The sequence below is a fragment of the Aquarana catesbeiana genome, linkage group LG08, assembly GCF_042186555.1.
Source record: "Aquarana catesbeiana isolate 2022-GZ linkage group LG08, ASM4218655v1, whole genome shotgun sequence".
Lineage (NCBI taxonomy): Eukaryota > Metazoa > Chordata > Amphibia > Anura > Ranidae > Aquarana > Aquarana catesbeiana.
In genome coordinates, this window is record NC_133331.1 from 112,726,971 (window position 1) to 112,745,060 (window position 18,090).

At 44.9% G+C, this 18,090-nt stretch overlaps 1 protein-coding gene across 5 annotated transcripts in view; it reads left to right on the plus strand.

Moving 5' to 3' along the window:
* The window catches only part of SGMS1 (sphingomyelin synthase 1), a 498,565-nt gene that overhangs the window by 434,294 nt on the left and 46,181 nt on the right, over positions 1 to 18,090 (plus strand). For all 5 annotated transcript variants that reach the window (XM_073596327.1, XM_073596326.1, XM_073596329.1 and 2 more), the window contains one exon: positions 6,794 to 7,621. In XM_073596327.1, coding sequence (XP_073452428.1) covers positions 6,996 to 7,621 — 626 coding nt within the window. In that variant the 5' untranslated portion in view covers positions 6,794 to 6,995. The remainder of the gene's footprint in view (positions 1 to 6,793; positions 7,622 to 18,090) is intronic.

Sequence of the window (18,090 nt, forward strand, 5' to 3'; positions counted from 1 at the left end):
GGCTGAGGTGGGTCACAGGAGAAGTGGTCTGATTGTGGTGAACTTGGCTGAGGTGGGTCACAGGAGAAGTGGTCTGATTGTGGTGAACTTGGCTGAGGTGGGTCACAGGGGAAGTGGTCTGATTGTGGTGAACTAGGCTGGGGTGGGTCACAGTAGAAGTGGTCTAATTGTGGTGAACTAGGCTGAGGTGGGTCACAGGACAAGTGGTCTGATTGTGGTGAACTAGGCTGAGGTGGGTCACAGTAGAAGTGGTCTGATTATGGTGAACTAGGCTGTTGTGACAACATTGTATGAATTTGATGAAGGCGGTCCTCACTTGAGACCGGCGCGGTGTGCAGCATGGAATCTGCCTTTGTTAATGGTTAATGTTCTGTGACATATTTTACACGAATAAATGAGTGTCAGCACATTAGTGATCCAAGCGTCACTCATTTGTTTGGAGCGACTACCCAGCTTGTTAGCGCTTCTATTTTGTTTCAGTGTAATGAGCTAATTGATACAGGATGCTGTCGCTGATTTGAATAGAGCAGATAAACTCATCCCAAACTGCTGGCAGCGAGAGCAGACAGAAGACTCTCACTAATGGTGTCAGGCAGCCAGGCCTGCAGATGTCATTGTATCTACCAGGAGAGCTCTTATAGGAGACCTATGGAAGACCAGGTAAAGCAGAACTCTGGTCGTTGACCAAGTAAGATACATTGTGCGTGATTTTATTTTCTTCAGCTGCAAAATGCTTTTATAGGAATTACATGGGCTGAGCTGCATTGTGTGTTTTTGGATGGTTTTCATTGAAGAACTGAGGAACAGAATATTATTGGAAACAAATCTGAGCATCTTATTATTTCTTGTAGGTTAAGTTCTAAAAACAGACTCTGGTAAACAACTGATATTACATGCAGGCCTTGGTAAACCTAACCCAGAACTAGGAGCCGGCCCTACGCATCCTGTACTGTATATGACTAGATATAGGTATCTAATACTGTAGATAAGTAGTGGTTAGCACTTTCTCCTAGCAGAAAAAGGCTCGCTGGTTTGAATCCCAAGCAGGACACTACCTGCCTGGAGTTTGCATGCTCTCTCTGTGCCTGTGTGGGTTTCCTCCCACACTCAAAAGACATGCTGGTAGGTTAATGGGATCCTCTCTAAATTGGCCCTTGTATGTGTATGCATGAATGCGAGTTGGGGACATTAGATGATAAGCTCCTTGAGGGCAGAGAATGATGTACAATGTATATGAAAAGCGCTGCGTAAATTGACGGCGCTTTCATAGCACACATATCAAGGCATATCAAGGGGGGTTTTGCATTTTAGTTTTAAAGGCACCCCCCCCCTTTTTTTATTTTTTGATAGAATGGAGCAGAAGTAGAACATATGTCAGGTTCCTTATTGCAATCTGTCCGAGAGCGAAAGTAAATCCCAAATTGTAAGCAGGCCAGGACGCAGTATGCTGAACCGCGCCCAAGTACAAATACATATCGATCAAACTTAAATATGGGGGGTAAATGTGCTAGGGCACGGTACTTACATCCTAAGATGTGTGCCATAGCGTCCATTTACTTCAGCCAGTAGAAGTGTGACCACATTTCCCCAACAGATGCAGGGCTCAATTCACAAAGAATTATTTTACTCTTAAAATCTGAGATAAAATAACTGATTTTTTTTTTTTTAAACGTTGTTTAATTAAATTCACAAAAAAGCTACTAAAAATGTTCTCCTGACATGATATCCAGTGGAGAAGGATTAGAACCCCTTCAGGTTTTATTGCTAATAAAGAGATGAAATGATTTAAACTGTAGAAATGTACCAACTAAGCCAGTGTGGTCCCTGTAGCATATGTATTCAAAAGAAATACCAGTTAAATGGAAGCTGGTTTCACAGGACACATGTGGCGTATCAAAAACAACCAAGTTAAATTAAGTAAATACAAAATATCTTTATAAATGTCAAATATTGAATGAAAATAGTTTTAAAAAATCAATCGTATACATAAATACCTTTCTTTCACCAATAAAAGACTGCTTTGATCCTGGGGAGATTTGCCTTTGCTTCTATCCCATAGCCAAAACAGGAAGTGAGAGGACATTCCTACAAATTAAAAAAAATTCCCTTGGGGACCCCCAGGACACCAGAACCAGTGCCCCATTGGAAGAGTTCCCTTCTATTACTTTTCTGGGGCAACCCAAAATTTGTGATTTTCTTTCACTTTCAGTGATAATGGTAAACAGGCAAATAGAAATTGTGAATCTCCTTAACGGGGGGGGGGGGGGGGGGGGGGCACAAACCACAATAAAAACAGGACATCTAATCCATCTCCACTCTATCCAAAACAAAAACAAAAAAAAGTTTTGTCTTAAGTTATACTTTAAGTAAATCTGCCCCAATGATTCTGTATTTTTCCATATTCAGGTTTCTATGCATTACTGTTGAGAAACTGATCCAGAAAGGTAGAAACTACTCTTCTATTTTACATTCCTTAAAAATCTGTAAGGTGAATTTACGCAGAACCCCCTCCTTGACCCCAATACTCACCTGAATCCAATGCTTGGCTTCCTCTACAGTGGTAGACCAACCCCCCCCCCCCCAAAATACTCACCTGAACCCAATCTGGATCCAGCACTTCTGCAGCAGCTCCCCTCTGCAGTCACTGCTGTCATAGGCTTGGGTGAGAGCAGCGGGAGCCATTGGCTCCTGCTGCTGTCGTTCAAAACCTGTCAGCAGAGAGTGGGGGCAGGGCTGAGCTGGGCTGTGTGTCTGAATAGATGCAAACAGCCTGGCTTTAGGATCAAGCATCACGTAAAGTGGCTTCCTATGGGGGCATTCGGTGGGGGAGAGGACCCAAGAGTGTCGCAAGGGAACCCCAGAAAAGGAGGACCGGGGGTACTCTGTACAAAACCATTACACAGTGCAGGGCAGTGTGACATGTTTATTTGTAAAGGTTTGTTTTTTTTGTTTTTTTTTTAATCACTTTAACAAGATCAGAAGTGAACATGTTTAGGCACTATGCAGAAGCTTATGATGCCAGCATACCTCAAGGAGACGGTAATGATTGGCCAAGAAAAAACAACCTGTCTGTCTCGATTCTTTCCTCAATTATTGGGTGTCTGTGAAGGTCACATGATTTGTTTTCCAAACCTATTGTATGACGCAGTTATCATGTAATTATGGGCACAATTACCTTGATAATGTGACACATTGTGGGCAGGTTACTTCAAAAATGGCTACCTGAATGAATTACGTGTCACCTGTCCACTAAGAAGCCTTTTGAGAACAAAAGGGGATAAATTGTTTAAAGTGACTGTTCTGGAAAACTTATAGATAGGCAACCCCTATCCTCATATTGATTTAGTGGTTCCAAATTAATAAAGAAGTCCAGCCTGAGCTTTTTAGGCTGGGCTTCTCTGGGTCATAGGAGTGCAATTCGCTTTGCACTCCTGTGACTCATTTTCATCAGAGAGCAGTCTGAAGTACGCTCTCCGCTGACGTCACTGCTATCAGTCGAGGCAGCGCGTCATCCCGACTTCCCAAGTCTGGATCCGCCAACTGCCTTGACTGATGACAGTCTCAGCGAGCCGCTGAGACAGCCACTCCCTACCCCTCCACAGCTCATCGCTCCAATGAGCGTGGAGAATCAGCGCAGGAGAGATGCTGACCGTCAGGCAGCATCTCTCCGCTCGGGGGGGAGTGAGAACCGAGCCATCGGCGGTGTTCAGTGGCTCAGTTCTCAGTGCAGAGACTTCGGGGGACAGATGCAGCATCGGTCTGATGCTGCATCCACCTAGGTAAGTATAAAGATTTAAAAAAAACCCATACATCTTTTAACTACTTAAAAGAGGAGTTTGAGGCTCCCCCCCAAAAAATGAAAAGCCAGAGAAGATACAAGATGTGAGTTAGAATGTATAAGTTCTCCACTTTTCTCAGTTTTTATTTTGTAACTTGGATATTTGATTTATTTGAGCCAGTACTAGACAGATTAACCACATGCCAACTGCTTGATAGAAAAGTGACAGCTACAGCGTGGTCTGACAGTTTTTGGAGGCTGTCATGTGACGTCCTGTGGTTGCGCCCGCTGCTCCACTCACCTGGTGCTCTCTGTGATTGCTGTATCCTTAGGACACACAGCTGATCACAGATTGGGGTAAAGAGCCAATCACAGCGGCTCTTTACCACGTGATCAGCTGTGTCCAATCACAGCTGATCACGATGTAAACACGTATGCCGGTTATCGGCATTCCTTTCCGAATGCTGTCACAGCGCGAGGAGAGAGCCAGTAACCGGCTAGTGTGAAAGGGGACTTCTAAACTGATCATCAGTGTCCTGATTATTAGTGCAGCCCCAACAGTGCCCATTAGTGCAGCCTCATCAGCGCACATCAGTGAAGGAGAAAAATTACCTGTTTGCAAAATTTTATAACAGAAACTAAGAAAAACTTTTTTTATTTTTTTTCATTTGTTTAGCAAAACATGAAAAACCCAGAGGTGATTAAATACCACCAAAAGAAAAGCAATATTTGTGTGAAAAAAAATATAAAAAATGTCATATGGTTACAGTGCTACATGACAGCGCAATTGTCATTCAAAGTGTCTATAAGCGGAGAAGTTAGCCTGGGCAGGAAGGGGATAAAGTGCCCTGTAGGTTAGTGGTTAATGTACAGTTTAGGATCCAGTCTGTGCACTCCAGTGCCTCCGGGATTCCATGGTTTACTCTGCTTTATAGAATTCAAAAACTAGGAAAAGACCCTAGGCCCCCCTAGCATTTGTTCAGCCTAGTGATGTTACATACGATTTTAAAAAAAAAAAGCACAATAATGTAACACGTTAAAAAAAAAAAAAAACATGTCAACTAAGGTGCATTAAATGCATGTAGCTTGTGATAAATGCAACACAAGTGGTGTGAAGCCATCCTAATAATTCTCACATATTTCTATTACATTTTTACTGAATCCCTACACACCTTTATGCTTATTATGGCTGCTCAGCCCCAGTGTGGCCGATAGAGATTACATTTACAGCTGCAATGAATAAAGACAACAATTTGACATAATAAGGGGATTTGTGGACTCTCTGCTCCTTTACTGCTAATCATTTGAAGTGCTTCAGAGACCCATTTAAAAACTGGTCTTTTACTAATGAAAGCTGCAACACTTCCACACAGTGATTTATTGGCTTGAGTGGTAATTCCCCCTGGCTTTGTAGATACATCGGAGATCTGAGTCAATTATTTAACCTGCAAAGTGTTGGAATGAAAATATGTGAATTATTCACTGAGCGTTAATTGCAGAAAGCCTTCTTGTGTTCAGTTTCTGGTAACCACAACTTTAGTTGCTAAACTAGGTGTGGCACCATAGAGTATGAAGATCTTGATGCTCATAGGTTTTTTTTTTTTTTTTAGACTATATTAAAAAAAAAATAAAAAACACCATTTAGTTGTTTCCTCAAGGGGTAAAATGACCATATTTTTGAGGTTATTAACTCATTTTTAAAAACTGGTAGAAAGGAAAACAAACCATAAGATATGTTTGCTCAGATTAACCAGTCATATTTCTTGATTAACTTTAACCACAAAATAAAATGCAGGATTGGTCACTGTGGATGACCACTCCATTTCAGTTCACATCTTCATGAAAAATATTTGAATTCTTGTCTGTATTGAATTCAGTCACCCATTTCTGTTTAGGGGGGTAAAAAAGAACATTTCCACTGAACGTGATTGAGACTGCTGTAAAAAGAGACTTCCTCTTAATAAGCTTGACCAGGGTGAACTATTTAACATTTTTGTGAAGAATTCGGGATCTATTAAGTATAGTACATGCAGGAAAAGGCAATCTGCAAAAGCCAGGGGACACGGTCTTCCATTACATCCATAGGGAAGGAACACAAATAGGTAACTGATTAAATGTTCAGTATTGCCTTGACTTCTCCAGCCAGCCCTCAACAAGTGTTTTTATTTTATTTTTGCAGTATGTAATAAGTAATCAGATGTTGTTAAAAAGCTTACTTGGACCTTAAGGAAATCAACGGTCACATCGTAAAGTTTTATTTTATAACATCAACATTGTAATAGCAATACAAGCAATGGTTATATTTGACAATCCAGTATAAACTTACCTGAAATTTTCTTCTTTCAATCTGTGAGCGCTGCCTGTCTGCTGGTTATCACTTTCCACAACTCCCTGCATGCTTTGCAGCTTCTCCTCAACTGTTTACTTTTATATTTCTAAGGACTACATATCCCATGGTACCTTGCTGCCTGCAGATTGTGATACCTGTACTAACTCTGCCTCCTGAAACTGCTCCTGTCAGCACTTCTATAGTTCAGAAGGCAGGCTCTGTGAAACGCATGACACAGCAGTGCATGTTCACAGGACATAGTGAATACGCCAAAATTTCAACTTGCACCTCTCATGAGAAGGTCACTCTGTTATGACTAGATGACTACTATTGTTTGCAGGTTGTAAATGCATTCCTCTTAAATCTTCTGGTTTTTAATTATTATTATTATTAGGATTATTATTATATTATAGGATTTCTATAGCGACAACAGTGTATGCAGCTCTGGACAACATGAGGGCAAGACAGTACAATACAATTTTTAATACAGTAGGAATCGGAGGGCCCTGCTCATTGGAGCTTATACTCTAAGGGGGATATGATAACTTTTACATATAATGTATTTTTGGGAATATTTTGGTTACTTTTTATGCATGGTTCTTTGTTTTAGGAATTGTCTTTTATTCTTGCAAATAACATTTTTCACTTTTTTAAATACTTATGCTTTTCATTTATTTCTCTTCCAGTGACCAAGTGATGTAACTTCTTTTATCTTCAAAAGAAAGGAGACATGTAATGTTATCAACATCCATTGTTTTTCCTGTTTGATTCACAATCTGAGCTGTACAGCCAAGCCTGTGACAGGATGAGAAGGTTACACAGAGGACTTGTTGGCTTCAAGAGCAATTGTCTCGAATAAGCTGACACACACATAGTTGTGATTGGAAAATGAAGGAGGTAATCCACTGGTCACCAAAGGAGGTTGCTGACTGGATAACCAACAGAGGTCTACCAGAATACTTGGAGACCTTTAAATCCCTTAATGGCCAAGGTTTGCTCAGGTTAAAAGAAGATGACTTTTACAAGCCACCGCTGTCCCTTGTCTCTTCTGATAATGGAAGGCAGCTGTTGGAGATGATAGAAACACTGAAAATCGAACATCACATAGAGGAACACAAAAATGGGCATGCAAATGGACATATTTACAGCAAAGCTGAGATCAATTCGAACGATCATGCTTTTACCAGCAAAGCCAAGAAGAATGGAATGCCAAATGGAATCCGCAAGGAAATGATACAAATTCCTATGCCAGATGTGGACCGTTCTCAGTCTTTTCCGGATGAATGGAGTAAAACCTTTCTAGCCTTCCTCTATGCACTTTGCTGTTTTATGTTCACCTCAGTGATGATTTCCGTTGTCCATGAACGTGTGCCTTCCAAGACAGAGGCGGGTCCCCTTCCGGATGTATTTTTTGATCATTTTGACAGGGTTGCATGGGCTTTCTCAATTTGTGAGATTAATGGAATGATCTTAGTAGCACTCTGGATTCTCCAGTGGCTATTCCTAAAGTACAAGTGAGTAAGCTTTCTGTGAACTATTTTATGTTTGGCATATGTTGATTTGACTGCAGTGAAAAGTATTATAGATTTCTATGTTCTTTACCAAGTTATGAAGCAGTTCTTCAGTGGGCCTTAAGGGATTGTTCACCAAGCGTACAAGGACTGCACTGGGCAGCCTTACCCAACGCAGCTCTAACACAAACACAGCAAAAAGCCCTATGGGGGCAGTTTACACCACTGTTATGCGGTGATGTGCACCAAAAAAGAGCGTATGGCACACAGTACTTTTTTCAGTGCAGTGGGTTGCAGTGCAGACTACGGTTCTAAAAAAGGAAAAGGGAAACCGTGTGATGTTTCATGATCAGTGCATCAAAGTTGTTTCCTCCCAGCGCACACCGGCAGCCTTGTAATTTGCTCAGCTTGCTATTGTGAATGCTCCCTAAGCGTGATATAATACTTGATGTAGCATTGCAAACTTGGTACAGTAGTGGCCTTTATCAATTTGTTGATATAGACTAATTTAAAATACTAGTGGATCAGTTTAATCTATTCTTATTAAATGTTTATAGTCTGAGGGTGGTTATGGCTTTGAAAAATGGAAAATAGTAAAGCATCGAAGTATAAGATAGCAGACATTACTGTTCATATCTCTGCATTGAGAATTTTCCTCTGTTGTCAATGTGTGAAATTTAGAGGTTTGATCCACCCTTTTAGAAAAAATGAAAAATTCCCCAGTAGGGACCAAAGGGTGGGGCGGGTGTAGAGTGTGTGTTCACCTTTTTGACCGCTTACATCAGAACGGGAAGATATCTTCTCTGCTTCAGGTCTGGTGGCTGCCTTACAGTTTTGAATTTATCCTCACTTATGCCGCGTACACACGAGCTGACTTTTCGACCGGACTGGTCCGACGGTCTATCCGACGGACTTTCCTAACAAACTTGCCTACACACGATCACACCAAAGTCCGAGGGATTCGTATGTGATGACGAACGACCGGACTAAAATAAGGAAGTTGATGGCCAGTAGCCAATAGCTGCCCTAGCTTCGGTTTTAGTCTGTCTGACTAGCATACAGACGAGTGGATTTTTGACCGGACTCGAGTCCGTCTGAAAGATTTGAAACCTGTTTTATTTCTAGGTCCGTCGGACTTTTGGGAAAAAATAGTCCGCTGGAGCCCACACACGATCAAATTGTCTGACGGAGTCCGGTCTGACGGAAAGTCCGCTTATGTGTACGCGGCATTGGTCTCTTTTCGACCAAAAACAAAGGAAGGAAAACTTTTGGCTGTATTTCTACCTTGGTTATGATTTAATATTGGTTATCAAAACCGGCAAAAAATGGCTCAGACTCTAATTTGTGTAAACTTTTCTTAAAGCAGTCCATAGAAGTTTCCAATCTCGGCCATCTCAGTAGGAACCAACTGAGCTTTGGGCCATGTATGGGAAGGCTGAATGTACCCAAGTTAATCTATTGACTTGGGTACAACCAGCCCTACAGATTTTACATGCAAATATTGCTAGCGGATATTATAGCTGCTAGCAATAATTACTGTGTTCTCCCCCCTCCCAACTGGAGAACACAATGGCTCCACAGGAGGGATTCTCCCATCAACAATAAACATATTGATGGGGGAATCGAGCTATGTTCTTTTCTGCAACCCGTGGCCAGCTTAAACCTGGTACACGCTACAGTTTGTTTTAGTTTTGAAAAGAAACTGACTGATTGCCATACCAAAATAAGTAATGTTGGTGCAGTAATCTCACCTGCTGTGCTATTGTATTCTGACCCCTGCCACCACCACCAGAATACACTGATCAGCGCTTGCAGCCATTGGTTGCGAATGCTGATCAGATGCTAGTTTTGCAGTATGGCCTTTTAACAAAAGCTGGACATTAGACTGGCTTCTGCTGGACAGACTGCTGTACACACTGACTGAAAGTTGGCCAGTTCCTGCTTAACTGGCTGATTTTCGGACAGTGTGTACCCAGCTATAGGCCTGGCACTATAGGCAGGGGGGCAACATGCTCATTGTTTTATCATGCTGACACATTTCTTTTATGTGTGGAGACTTTTTTTATACTCAGTGTATAGAGCAGTGTTTTTTTTAAATACATGGGAGCCCCTTTATGTTCTAAGACTACATTCTTTCAGACCCCTGTGGATGAGATGTTTCTCTGTGCTTTTGAGGTGCCCCCACTCTGTAACAGTACGCTGTTCATTTGTTTGTGGTACAGTCTAGTTCCAGCCTCAGGAGCTCATTGATCTCAGAAGGCTTTTGGGATGGAGATGTGTTTCAAAAGAAAAATCCAAGCAGCTGTCTGATTCTGTAGCCTTAGAACTGCTATAAAAACAGCTGGCTTGTGGGGTCTGTCATGGAAGTGCTAAACCTTTTAAATTCCTCATTCAGAATATCATTCCTAGCCTAGTGCTGGCACTGACCTTAGCCAAAGGGGTTAATTTACTAAAAGCAAATGGCTTGTTCATTTTGCAAATTTTCCCATCGCTTAGTAAATGATTTGAAGTCCTGCTGACTTCCATCCTCCAATTATGTACAAGCAGACTATTTTTTTTATTTTTTTCTATGCATGTGATTGGGTATTCCTTTGCAAAGTGAATTTTCCCCACATTCCCCACTAAACTAAGGGAAAGTTCCATTGCAAAGTGAATAGCTTATTTGCTTTTCCTAAAGCAACCCCAAAATCTTTCAGGTCTAGTTTACTCTGTAGTTCTATCTTGCTGGGAAAGATTAGCAATGGGCTAAGGCTTTGTGTGGGGTGAATAGTGTAAGCTGTAAACCTGAACTTCAGACAAATGGCTAAATACACAGTTGAAATAAAAATATGGGAGGAAACGGTTTTACCTGCCAAAGGATTTGTATTTCTGTTCATCCAGTCCTAAAATTTACTTAATTTGGAGTTGCAACACAAACCGCCTGGTGATCTGATTTTTCTGGAATGCATTTTAGTACCACAGATAGTGAAATCTATGGATATTCAATACAGTCTCTTATATTCAAGGACAAAGCCATCAAAAATTATTTCCACACATGGAAAGGATAACTTGTACTGATGCATTTTTCTGTATCAGCTTCCTCAGGGGCTTAGAGGGTGCAGTTAGAGAGGGTTGAATGAATATAAAGAACTTGTCTCTAGAGGATTCAGTAAGCACCCTAATAAATTCTCCCAAAGTGACCCAAGCGCAAGGCAGGTATATGATGGCATCCAAAAGACACTGGGTGGCTGTCACAGACCAGAAAGCCCCACCAGGGAGCCACAAACATAGAGGAAAGGTTATGGCAACTGAATTGCAAATGTCCATATCCCGCTACATGAAGGGAGATGAGATATATGTGTCAGTCTGTAAGCTAGAAGATGGAGTCCTGGCAAAAAATGGCCTTGATAGTCTCTTAACGCCTCCCTGCCCTTTAAGAGGTTTCTAAAGCTAGGCGGCTGGGTTTCTGATCACTTGACCACCGTGATTGGCTGTCACAGCAGTCACACGATCAGAAAGCTCCTGACTGCAAGTAGGGATTGGGAGCTTTCCGTTAGCTACTGGTAACTGTGCTGGCAACATGCAGGGCGTGTGCTCTTGGCACAGCACTGTTTACATTCTGGTACACATATATGCGGCCACTTGGCGTTAAGACCCACTCACTGGGAGGCCCCATATATGTGTACTGCTGACATGAAGGGGTTAAAGTACCACTAAGGCTCAGTTTACACTAGTGCAACTCCGAGTGCGACTTTCATGAAACTTTACACTCTCTGGCACTTAAGTCATAAAGTTGTATCAAAGTCGCATAGATTGGAATAGGTGCCATTGAAATCACTGGACTGCAGCTTGCCATGCGATTTTGTCTAAAGTTGTTTGACAAGTCACACTAGTGTAAACGGAGCCTTATAGTCTCTTATATTCAAGGACAAAGCCTTGAAAATGACCTTAAGTTTCAGCTTATACAAAATCCATCTCGCATCCTTGATCCTCTGTGGGGTTTTTTTGGGGGGGGGGGGGGGGGGGCTTAAGGAATCCGATGCAGTGCAAATGGAGTTTGCAAAAAAGGATTAAAGTAGAAGTCCAGCCTGAGATTTTTAGGCTGGGCTTCTCCTATGAGTCACAAGAGTGCAATCCGTTTTGCACTCCTGTGACCCGTTTTCAGCAGAAATCGGTCTGAAGTCCGCTCTTGGCTGATGTCACTGCAATCAGTCGAGGCAGCGCGTCATCCCGACTTAGGAAGTCTGGATCCACCAGCTACCTGGACTGATGGCAGTCTCAGCGAGCCGCTCCCCGCCCCTCCACAGCTCGGCGCTCCAGTGAGCATGGAGGAGCAGAGCAGGAGAGCTGCTGATTGACAGGCAGCAGCTCTCCGCTCGGGAAGCGAGAGAACCGAGCCATCGGCGATGTTCGGTGGCTCGGTTCTCAGTGAAGAGGCGGCAGGGGGACAGATGCAGCATCAGACCAATGCTACATCCACCTAGGCAAGTGTGAATAGGGGGGGAACGGACATTCTTTTCTTTTTAAAATAAAAAGCCTGTGATTGACAGCCTCAGCTCTGTTCCTGTGTGCTATTTAAAAGGAGGAAGGGGGGGTGCCCCTCCCCTCAGCTCTCAGAGTTCTCACTGAGATCTGCAGAGTGTAAACTTCAGCTCCCTGCCCCCCACCAACTGAAAGCTCAGACAAGCTGTATAAATCATGCACTTTAAATCGCTGTAGAGGAGAGATGGCTGTAGACGAACAGGCACACAGGCACCGCCCCCCCAACACCTCCACTGCCCTCCCTATCCATGTGCCTGGCCCTTTTCAGTATGCCGGGCACATGAATTACTATGGCGGGGATAGGCGGGGGGTGTGTATTTTGAACCACGTGATTAGAGCCAGAGGCTCTAATAGGCTTCAAAATAGGATGGGCTTGGGGCGCAAAAAACTGCATCCTGATCCCACCCTGTTGTGTGATAATGGCAAATTAATTTTAGCTATGGTCCAATTACAGTTCCTTCCTGCCAATAAGGAGGCAGGTCTGTGAGACCTGTTTCCTGATTGGCCAAAGCGCCAGGCGACCCTATTGGACGCCTAGTGCTTTGGCGGAAGAGGAGACACACAGGGTAAGAAGCCTGAGGAGTGGACACTGGAGCCACCGCTGCCCGCACTGGAGGAGAGGAGGACGACAGCTGCGCCAATGGAGGAGAGCCCCGCCACACAGCGGGTAAGTGCCGCTGGACCACCCGCGGGTGAAGTGGACTGAAGTGGTTAAAGTAGCGCAGTGCCGAATAGCAAAAAAATGCTCTGGTCATGCAGGGGCTCAGATGGTTAAATCATGTTTTTTTGGGGGGGAGGGTTTGTGGAAACATGCAAGTTCTTTTTCTCAGTGAGGTTATAGGGTATCGGAGCGCTCCCTGTTCCCTGGAACAGTTAAAGTGGTAGTAAACTCCCCTCTGTGATTTTTACTTATAATAAAGCTTACCTGTAGGTAAAATGAATATCTCCTAAACGTGCACCATTTAGGAGATATTCCAGTGAATAGCAGCCAGTGAGGCCGGCGCATACCCGTGCCGCTTCTTCAGAGCTGTGTGCTTGCGGGAGTGACATCATCGCGGCACAGCCATTCAAGTGGCCACAGCCTGTGAACCCGAAAGGAAGACCTGGTGAAGATGGAAGCGTCTGCTGCTGGAGGGCATTGTTTCAAGGCAAGTTTTTCATAATGTGCTAGTATGTGATTCATACTAGCACATTATGCCTTTACCTTGCAAGGATGAAGCTGTTTTTTTGGGTTTTTTTCTTTTTTCCCCTGTAAGTTTACTATGACTTTAATAATCTAACTTACAATTGTGAGAGTGAGAATCCTGTTTGTCATCATTTCTTCTGTCATGGGGAGAGCTGCTCTTGAATATACAAAGCCTTTATAGGTCATGTCTTAATGACAGGCTGTTAGTATGACTTTTCTTGGTGTTTCACCATCTGTAATAATTGTGTGCTGCTCAGATGTTTACCATAATCCTCCTTTAATTGGAGGCCGCCACAAACAAATCTATTTCACCTTTTTCAAACGCTGAGTTAATCAGGAACATATTTAATTTGGGAAGTGCAGTGGAAAATGTTTTCCTTATTAATGAGATGAGATTAATGTTCTTTCCAGAGGTTTATGAAAATTGTTCCTTGTTGATTCAGGATAGTTCCGAGGTGTCAGGACGTGAAATACGCTGCAGCTGTTTCATCTGTTTATCGTAGTTTTTCATTGTTCTAGAACTTCTTTTCAAAGATCCCTTTCTGGTTCCTTACAAAGAAAAATCTTGAAGTGTACTTGTATGTGGTGTGATGTTTGTAATACTCACGTGCTTGCACAGTTAGGAGTCATTTTAACTGCATGGTTTGAGCCATGTTTTTACCTTCCCCTTCTGCTGCAGTTGCGATGCAAATTCTACCCAACATGCAGCAATCGGCAGGTGGCAAGCCGCGGAACCCAGCACATTCAAGCAAATGGGGAACTGCTGCACACACCCCAAAACACCCGTGTATTGCATGTGGCTGCCGCACCTTTGTTGGTAAAAATGGGGTTAAAATAGGTGGTGAGGCGGCGTTGCTTCGCCTCCTCACTGCCTGGTAATCACCTCTGAAGCGCGATCCAAATGCCAGAGGTAGATTCAGACATTTTCTTCTGTGTAATTAAAGTGATATTAAAGGCTTTTTTTGTTTTGTTTTTTTTTGTTTTTTTTAAACAAACATTTTAATCTTTACCTGCTCTGTGTAGTGGTTTTAAAGTTAATAGAAATGTAACTTTTGGCACAGCCATGTGTTCCAGAAAAAGGCCCCGGAATGCGTACAGTCCTGAGGGCTGGTTCTTACCATGTGCAGGAACGGGCATTTTTCTGCACATGTCTCTGCAAGCACCCAAATCTCTGTTCACACCACAACACTGGTATCTAGGGTGACCACATTTTCAAACTGCCATTCAGGGACACCCCCCCCCCCCCCCCCCCCTCGGGGTTGACGGCACCAGGGGTTATTTGTCAGGCAAATGGCTGGTGTACTACATTGTAATATATAATGGAATAGTTCAATTCACCACAATGCACAATCAGTGGGAACCCTTAGTGTGTCGCCTGCCCCCAGATGCAGCTTGTCACTTGCCATCGTTGCCTGCCCCCAGATGCAGCTTGTCACTTGCCATCGTTGCCTGCCCCCAGATGCAGCTTGTCATTTGCCATCGTTACCTGCCCCCAGATGCAGCTTGTCACTTGCCATCGTTGCCTGCCCCCAGATGCAGCTTGTCACTTGCCATCGTTGCCTGCCCCCAGATGCAGCTTGTCACTTGCCATCGTTGCCTGCCCCCAGATGCAGCTTGTCACTTGCCATCGTTGCCTGCCCCCAGATGGAGCTTGTCACTTGCCATCGTTGCCTGCCCCCAGATGGAGCGTGTCACTTGCCATCGTTGCCTGCCCCCAGATGGAGCGTGTCACTTGCCATCGTTGCCTGCCCCCAGATGCAGCGTGTCACTTGCCATCGTTGCCTGCCCCCAGATGCAGCGTGTCACTTGCCATCGTTGCCTGCCCCCAGATGCAGCGTGTCACTTGCCATCGTTGCCTGCCCCCAGATGCAGCGTGTCACTTGCCATCGTTGCCTGCCCCCAGATGCAGCGTGTCACTTGCCATCGTTGCCTGCCCCCAGATGCAGCGTGTCACTTGCCATCGTTGCCTGCCCCCAGATGCAGCGTGTCACTTGCCATCGTTGCCTGCCCCCAGATGCAGCGTGTCACTTGCCATCGTTGCCTGCCCCCAGATGCAGCGTGTCACTTGCCATCGTTGCCTGCCCCCAGATGCAGCGTGTCACTTGCCATCGTTGCCTGCCCCCAGATGCAGCGTGTCACTTGCCATCGTTGCCTGCCCCCAGATGCAGCGTGTCACTTGCCATCGTTGCCTGCCCCCAGATGCAGCGTGTCACTTGCCATCGTTGCCTGCCCCCAGATGCAGCGTGTCACTTGCCATCGTTGCCTGCCCCCAGATGCAGCGTGTCACTTGCCATCGTTGCCTGCCCCCAGATGCAGCGTGTCACTTGCCATCGTTGCCTGCACCAGTCCGACACACCGGAGCCCCGGGAAAGTGAACGTCCCTCCTGCCTCTGATGTGACTCTTCCCACACAGGGTCGGGAGGTGCTACATCTTTAGTTCTGAGGGGTTCATGCTGTGTCCTGTAGTCCTTCACTTTTGGGAGGGGTCACACACACCCCCAAAAGGAAAGGACTACAAGTCCCAGCATAAACCCCTGAGAATTAAAGGTGTGACCCCCATAGATTTCATGGGCTTATGCCTGGATCTGTAGTTCACTAATTGGGGGGGGCGCAATCACAGCTCTGAAGGGTTCATGCTGGGACCTGTAGTACTTCACTTTTGGGGGGTCACATCCCCCAAAAGTGAAAGACTAGAAGTTCCAGCGCAAATCCTGCCCTGATATTGCTGTGTCCTCCTTCCATCCCTCCGAGGGTGTGATCTCATCTGTCAGTGTACTCTCCTTCAGCCAGCATACTTATCTGCCAACTTATCTCTGCAGTCTGCACTGATAGACTTGCCAGCAGCTCTAGGCTGACACACACGCATACACTGAGCTGCTGTGAAGTGCTGGCAGTTCAGCACAGAACGCTGACTGCTGGGTGAGTGTTTTGGATTTACTTGCCTTTCTACCTAAACCTATGTCTCCCTTTGTGCACTGCAGCAGTCAGTGCCTCAGGTGTTTCTTATGCATGCCGCTGGCTGGACTCAAGAAGATACAGGGAGGAGGTGGGTGGAGCTAAGCAGAAGGCATGGAGGAGGAGGAAGTTGAATCCTCCTCCGCTCTGAATGCTGGGTCCTCTGCCTCTCTTCTCCTTGTGACATCACTGGTTGCTAGATGCCAGGCGGGTCGTGGCTAGCAACCAGTTTGGGCAGTGAGCCAGAGGCCGTGGTGAACAACGTAAAAGAGGTATCTGCCAGCCAGGGGTCCACCACAGGCTGTGACAGTGAGTGACAGCAGCCATGCAAGGGCTATTTTAGGGGGCATCAGATCAGCCCAGGGCCAGGGGGCAATTCCGGGACACTGTATTGTCCTGCAATGAGGGTATCCAGTACAGAGCTGACAATCATGGGACATGTGGTCACCCTACTGGTATCATGTGTGTATTTTTTCTGTGCAGAAATATGCAACATATATGCAGTTTTCTGTGCAGAAAAAAAACTCATGACTCCAGTATTGTGGTGGGAACGGGGCACATGGAAAACAATTGTTTTCTTTGGGTCCTTGCTGAGACCTACGTTTGATAATTGTTTGTCCCTGCACATGGTGTGAACAAGTCCAAAATATTTTATGCAAGTCAAATCTACATGTTATTTTTCCATCAGTTTTAATGCACATATGGTGTGAACAAGGGCTTAAAAGCAAGTAACATTCGGTACATTGTCTAGCCACAGCGTATCTCAGCTTTCGTAGGCAGGCTACAGACAATAGGGCTAGATGCTGTACCTGTGCCTCCCAGGTACTCAAAATGCCACACTTGGCTAAAGTGTGGCCTAAAGTATTAGCGCTATATATTGAGACTACTTTCACACTGAGGCGCTTTACAGGTGCTACAGCACTAAAAATAGTGCCTGTAAAGAGCCTCCTGTCTCTCCAGTGTAAAAGCCCGAGGGCTTTCACACTGGAGTGGTGCACTTGCAGGACGGTAAAAAAAAGTCCTGCAAGCCGCATCTTTGCAGCTCTGTAGGAGCGGTTTATATTCCTAAAGCAACCCCTGCCCATTGAAAGCAGTGGGGCAGCGCCGCCAAACCGCCGCTGCAGCGGCGCTTTGCAGGCAATTTTAACCCTTTTTCGGCCGCTAGCGGAGGTTTAAACTGCCCCCCTAGTGGTCGAATAACGCAGCTAAAACTACAGTAAAGCGGCACTAAAAATAGCGCCGCTTTACCACCGACGCCCGCCCCAGTGTGAAAGTAGCTTTATTGTTAAACTAAAATCTGTTCAAAATGAAAAGAAAAAACCTACATACCCACCCAGGTGGATCCAACAACGATCAGATACTGCAGCTGTCTTCCGCCACCTCTAAAACAGAAAACCAAGTGATCAAAGACCGCTAATCGCTCAGTTCTTGGTCTTCAGTGAGCAGAGAGCTGGTGACTGTCAGTCGCCATCTCTGTGCTCTGCCCACAGCACAGGGCTGTGGAGGAGGCGGGAGAGCTCAGGCTCTCAGTGGCTTGCTGAGAGGCTGTGCCTGCTATCGGTCAGGCATCTGGGTGGATCCTAACATTAAAGTCGGGATCTCGCCTGAGTCTTAGCCTGCTGCCAGCTGACTACGGGTCACAGGAGTGCAGAACAAAGTGCACTACTATGACCTACAGGGGAAGTACAGCCAAAAGTGCTTTATTCCTACTTTTCCTTTAACTGTTGCTTAACCATATACAGTGGCTTGCGAAAGTATTCGGCCCCCTTGAACTTTTCAACCTTTTGCCACATTTCAGGCTTCAAACATA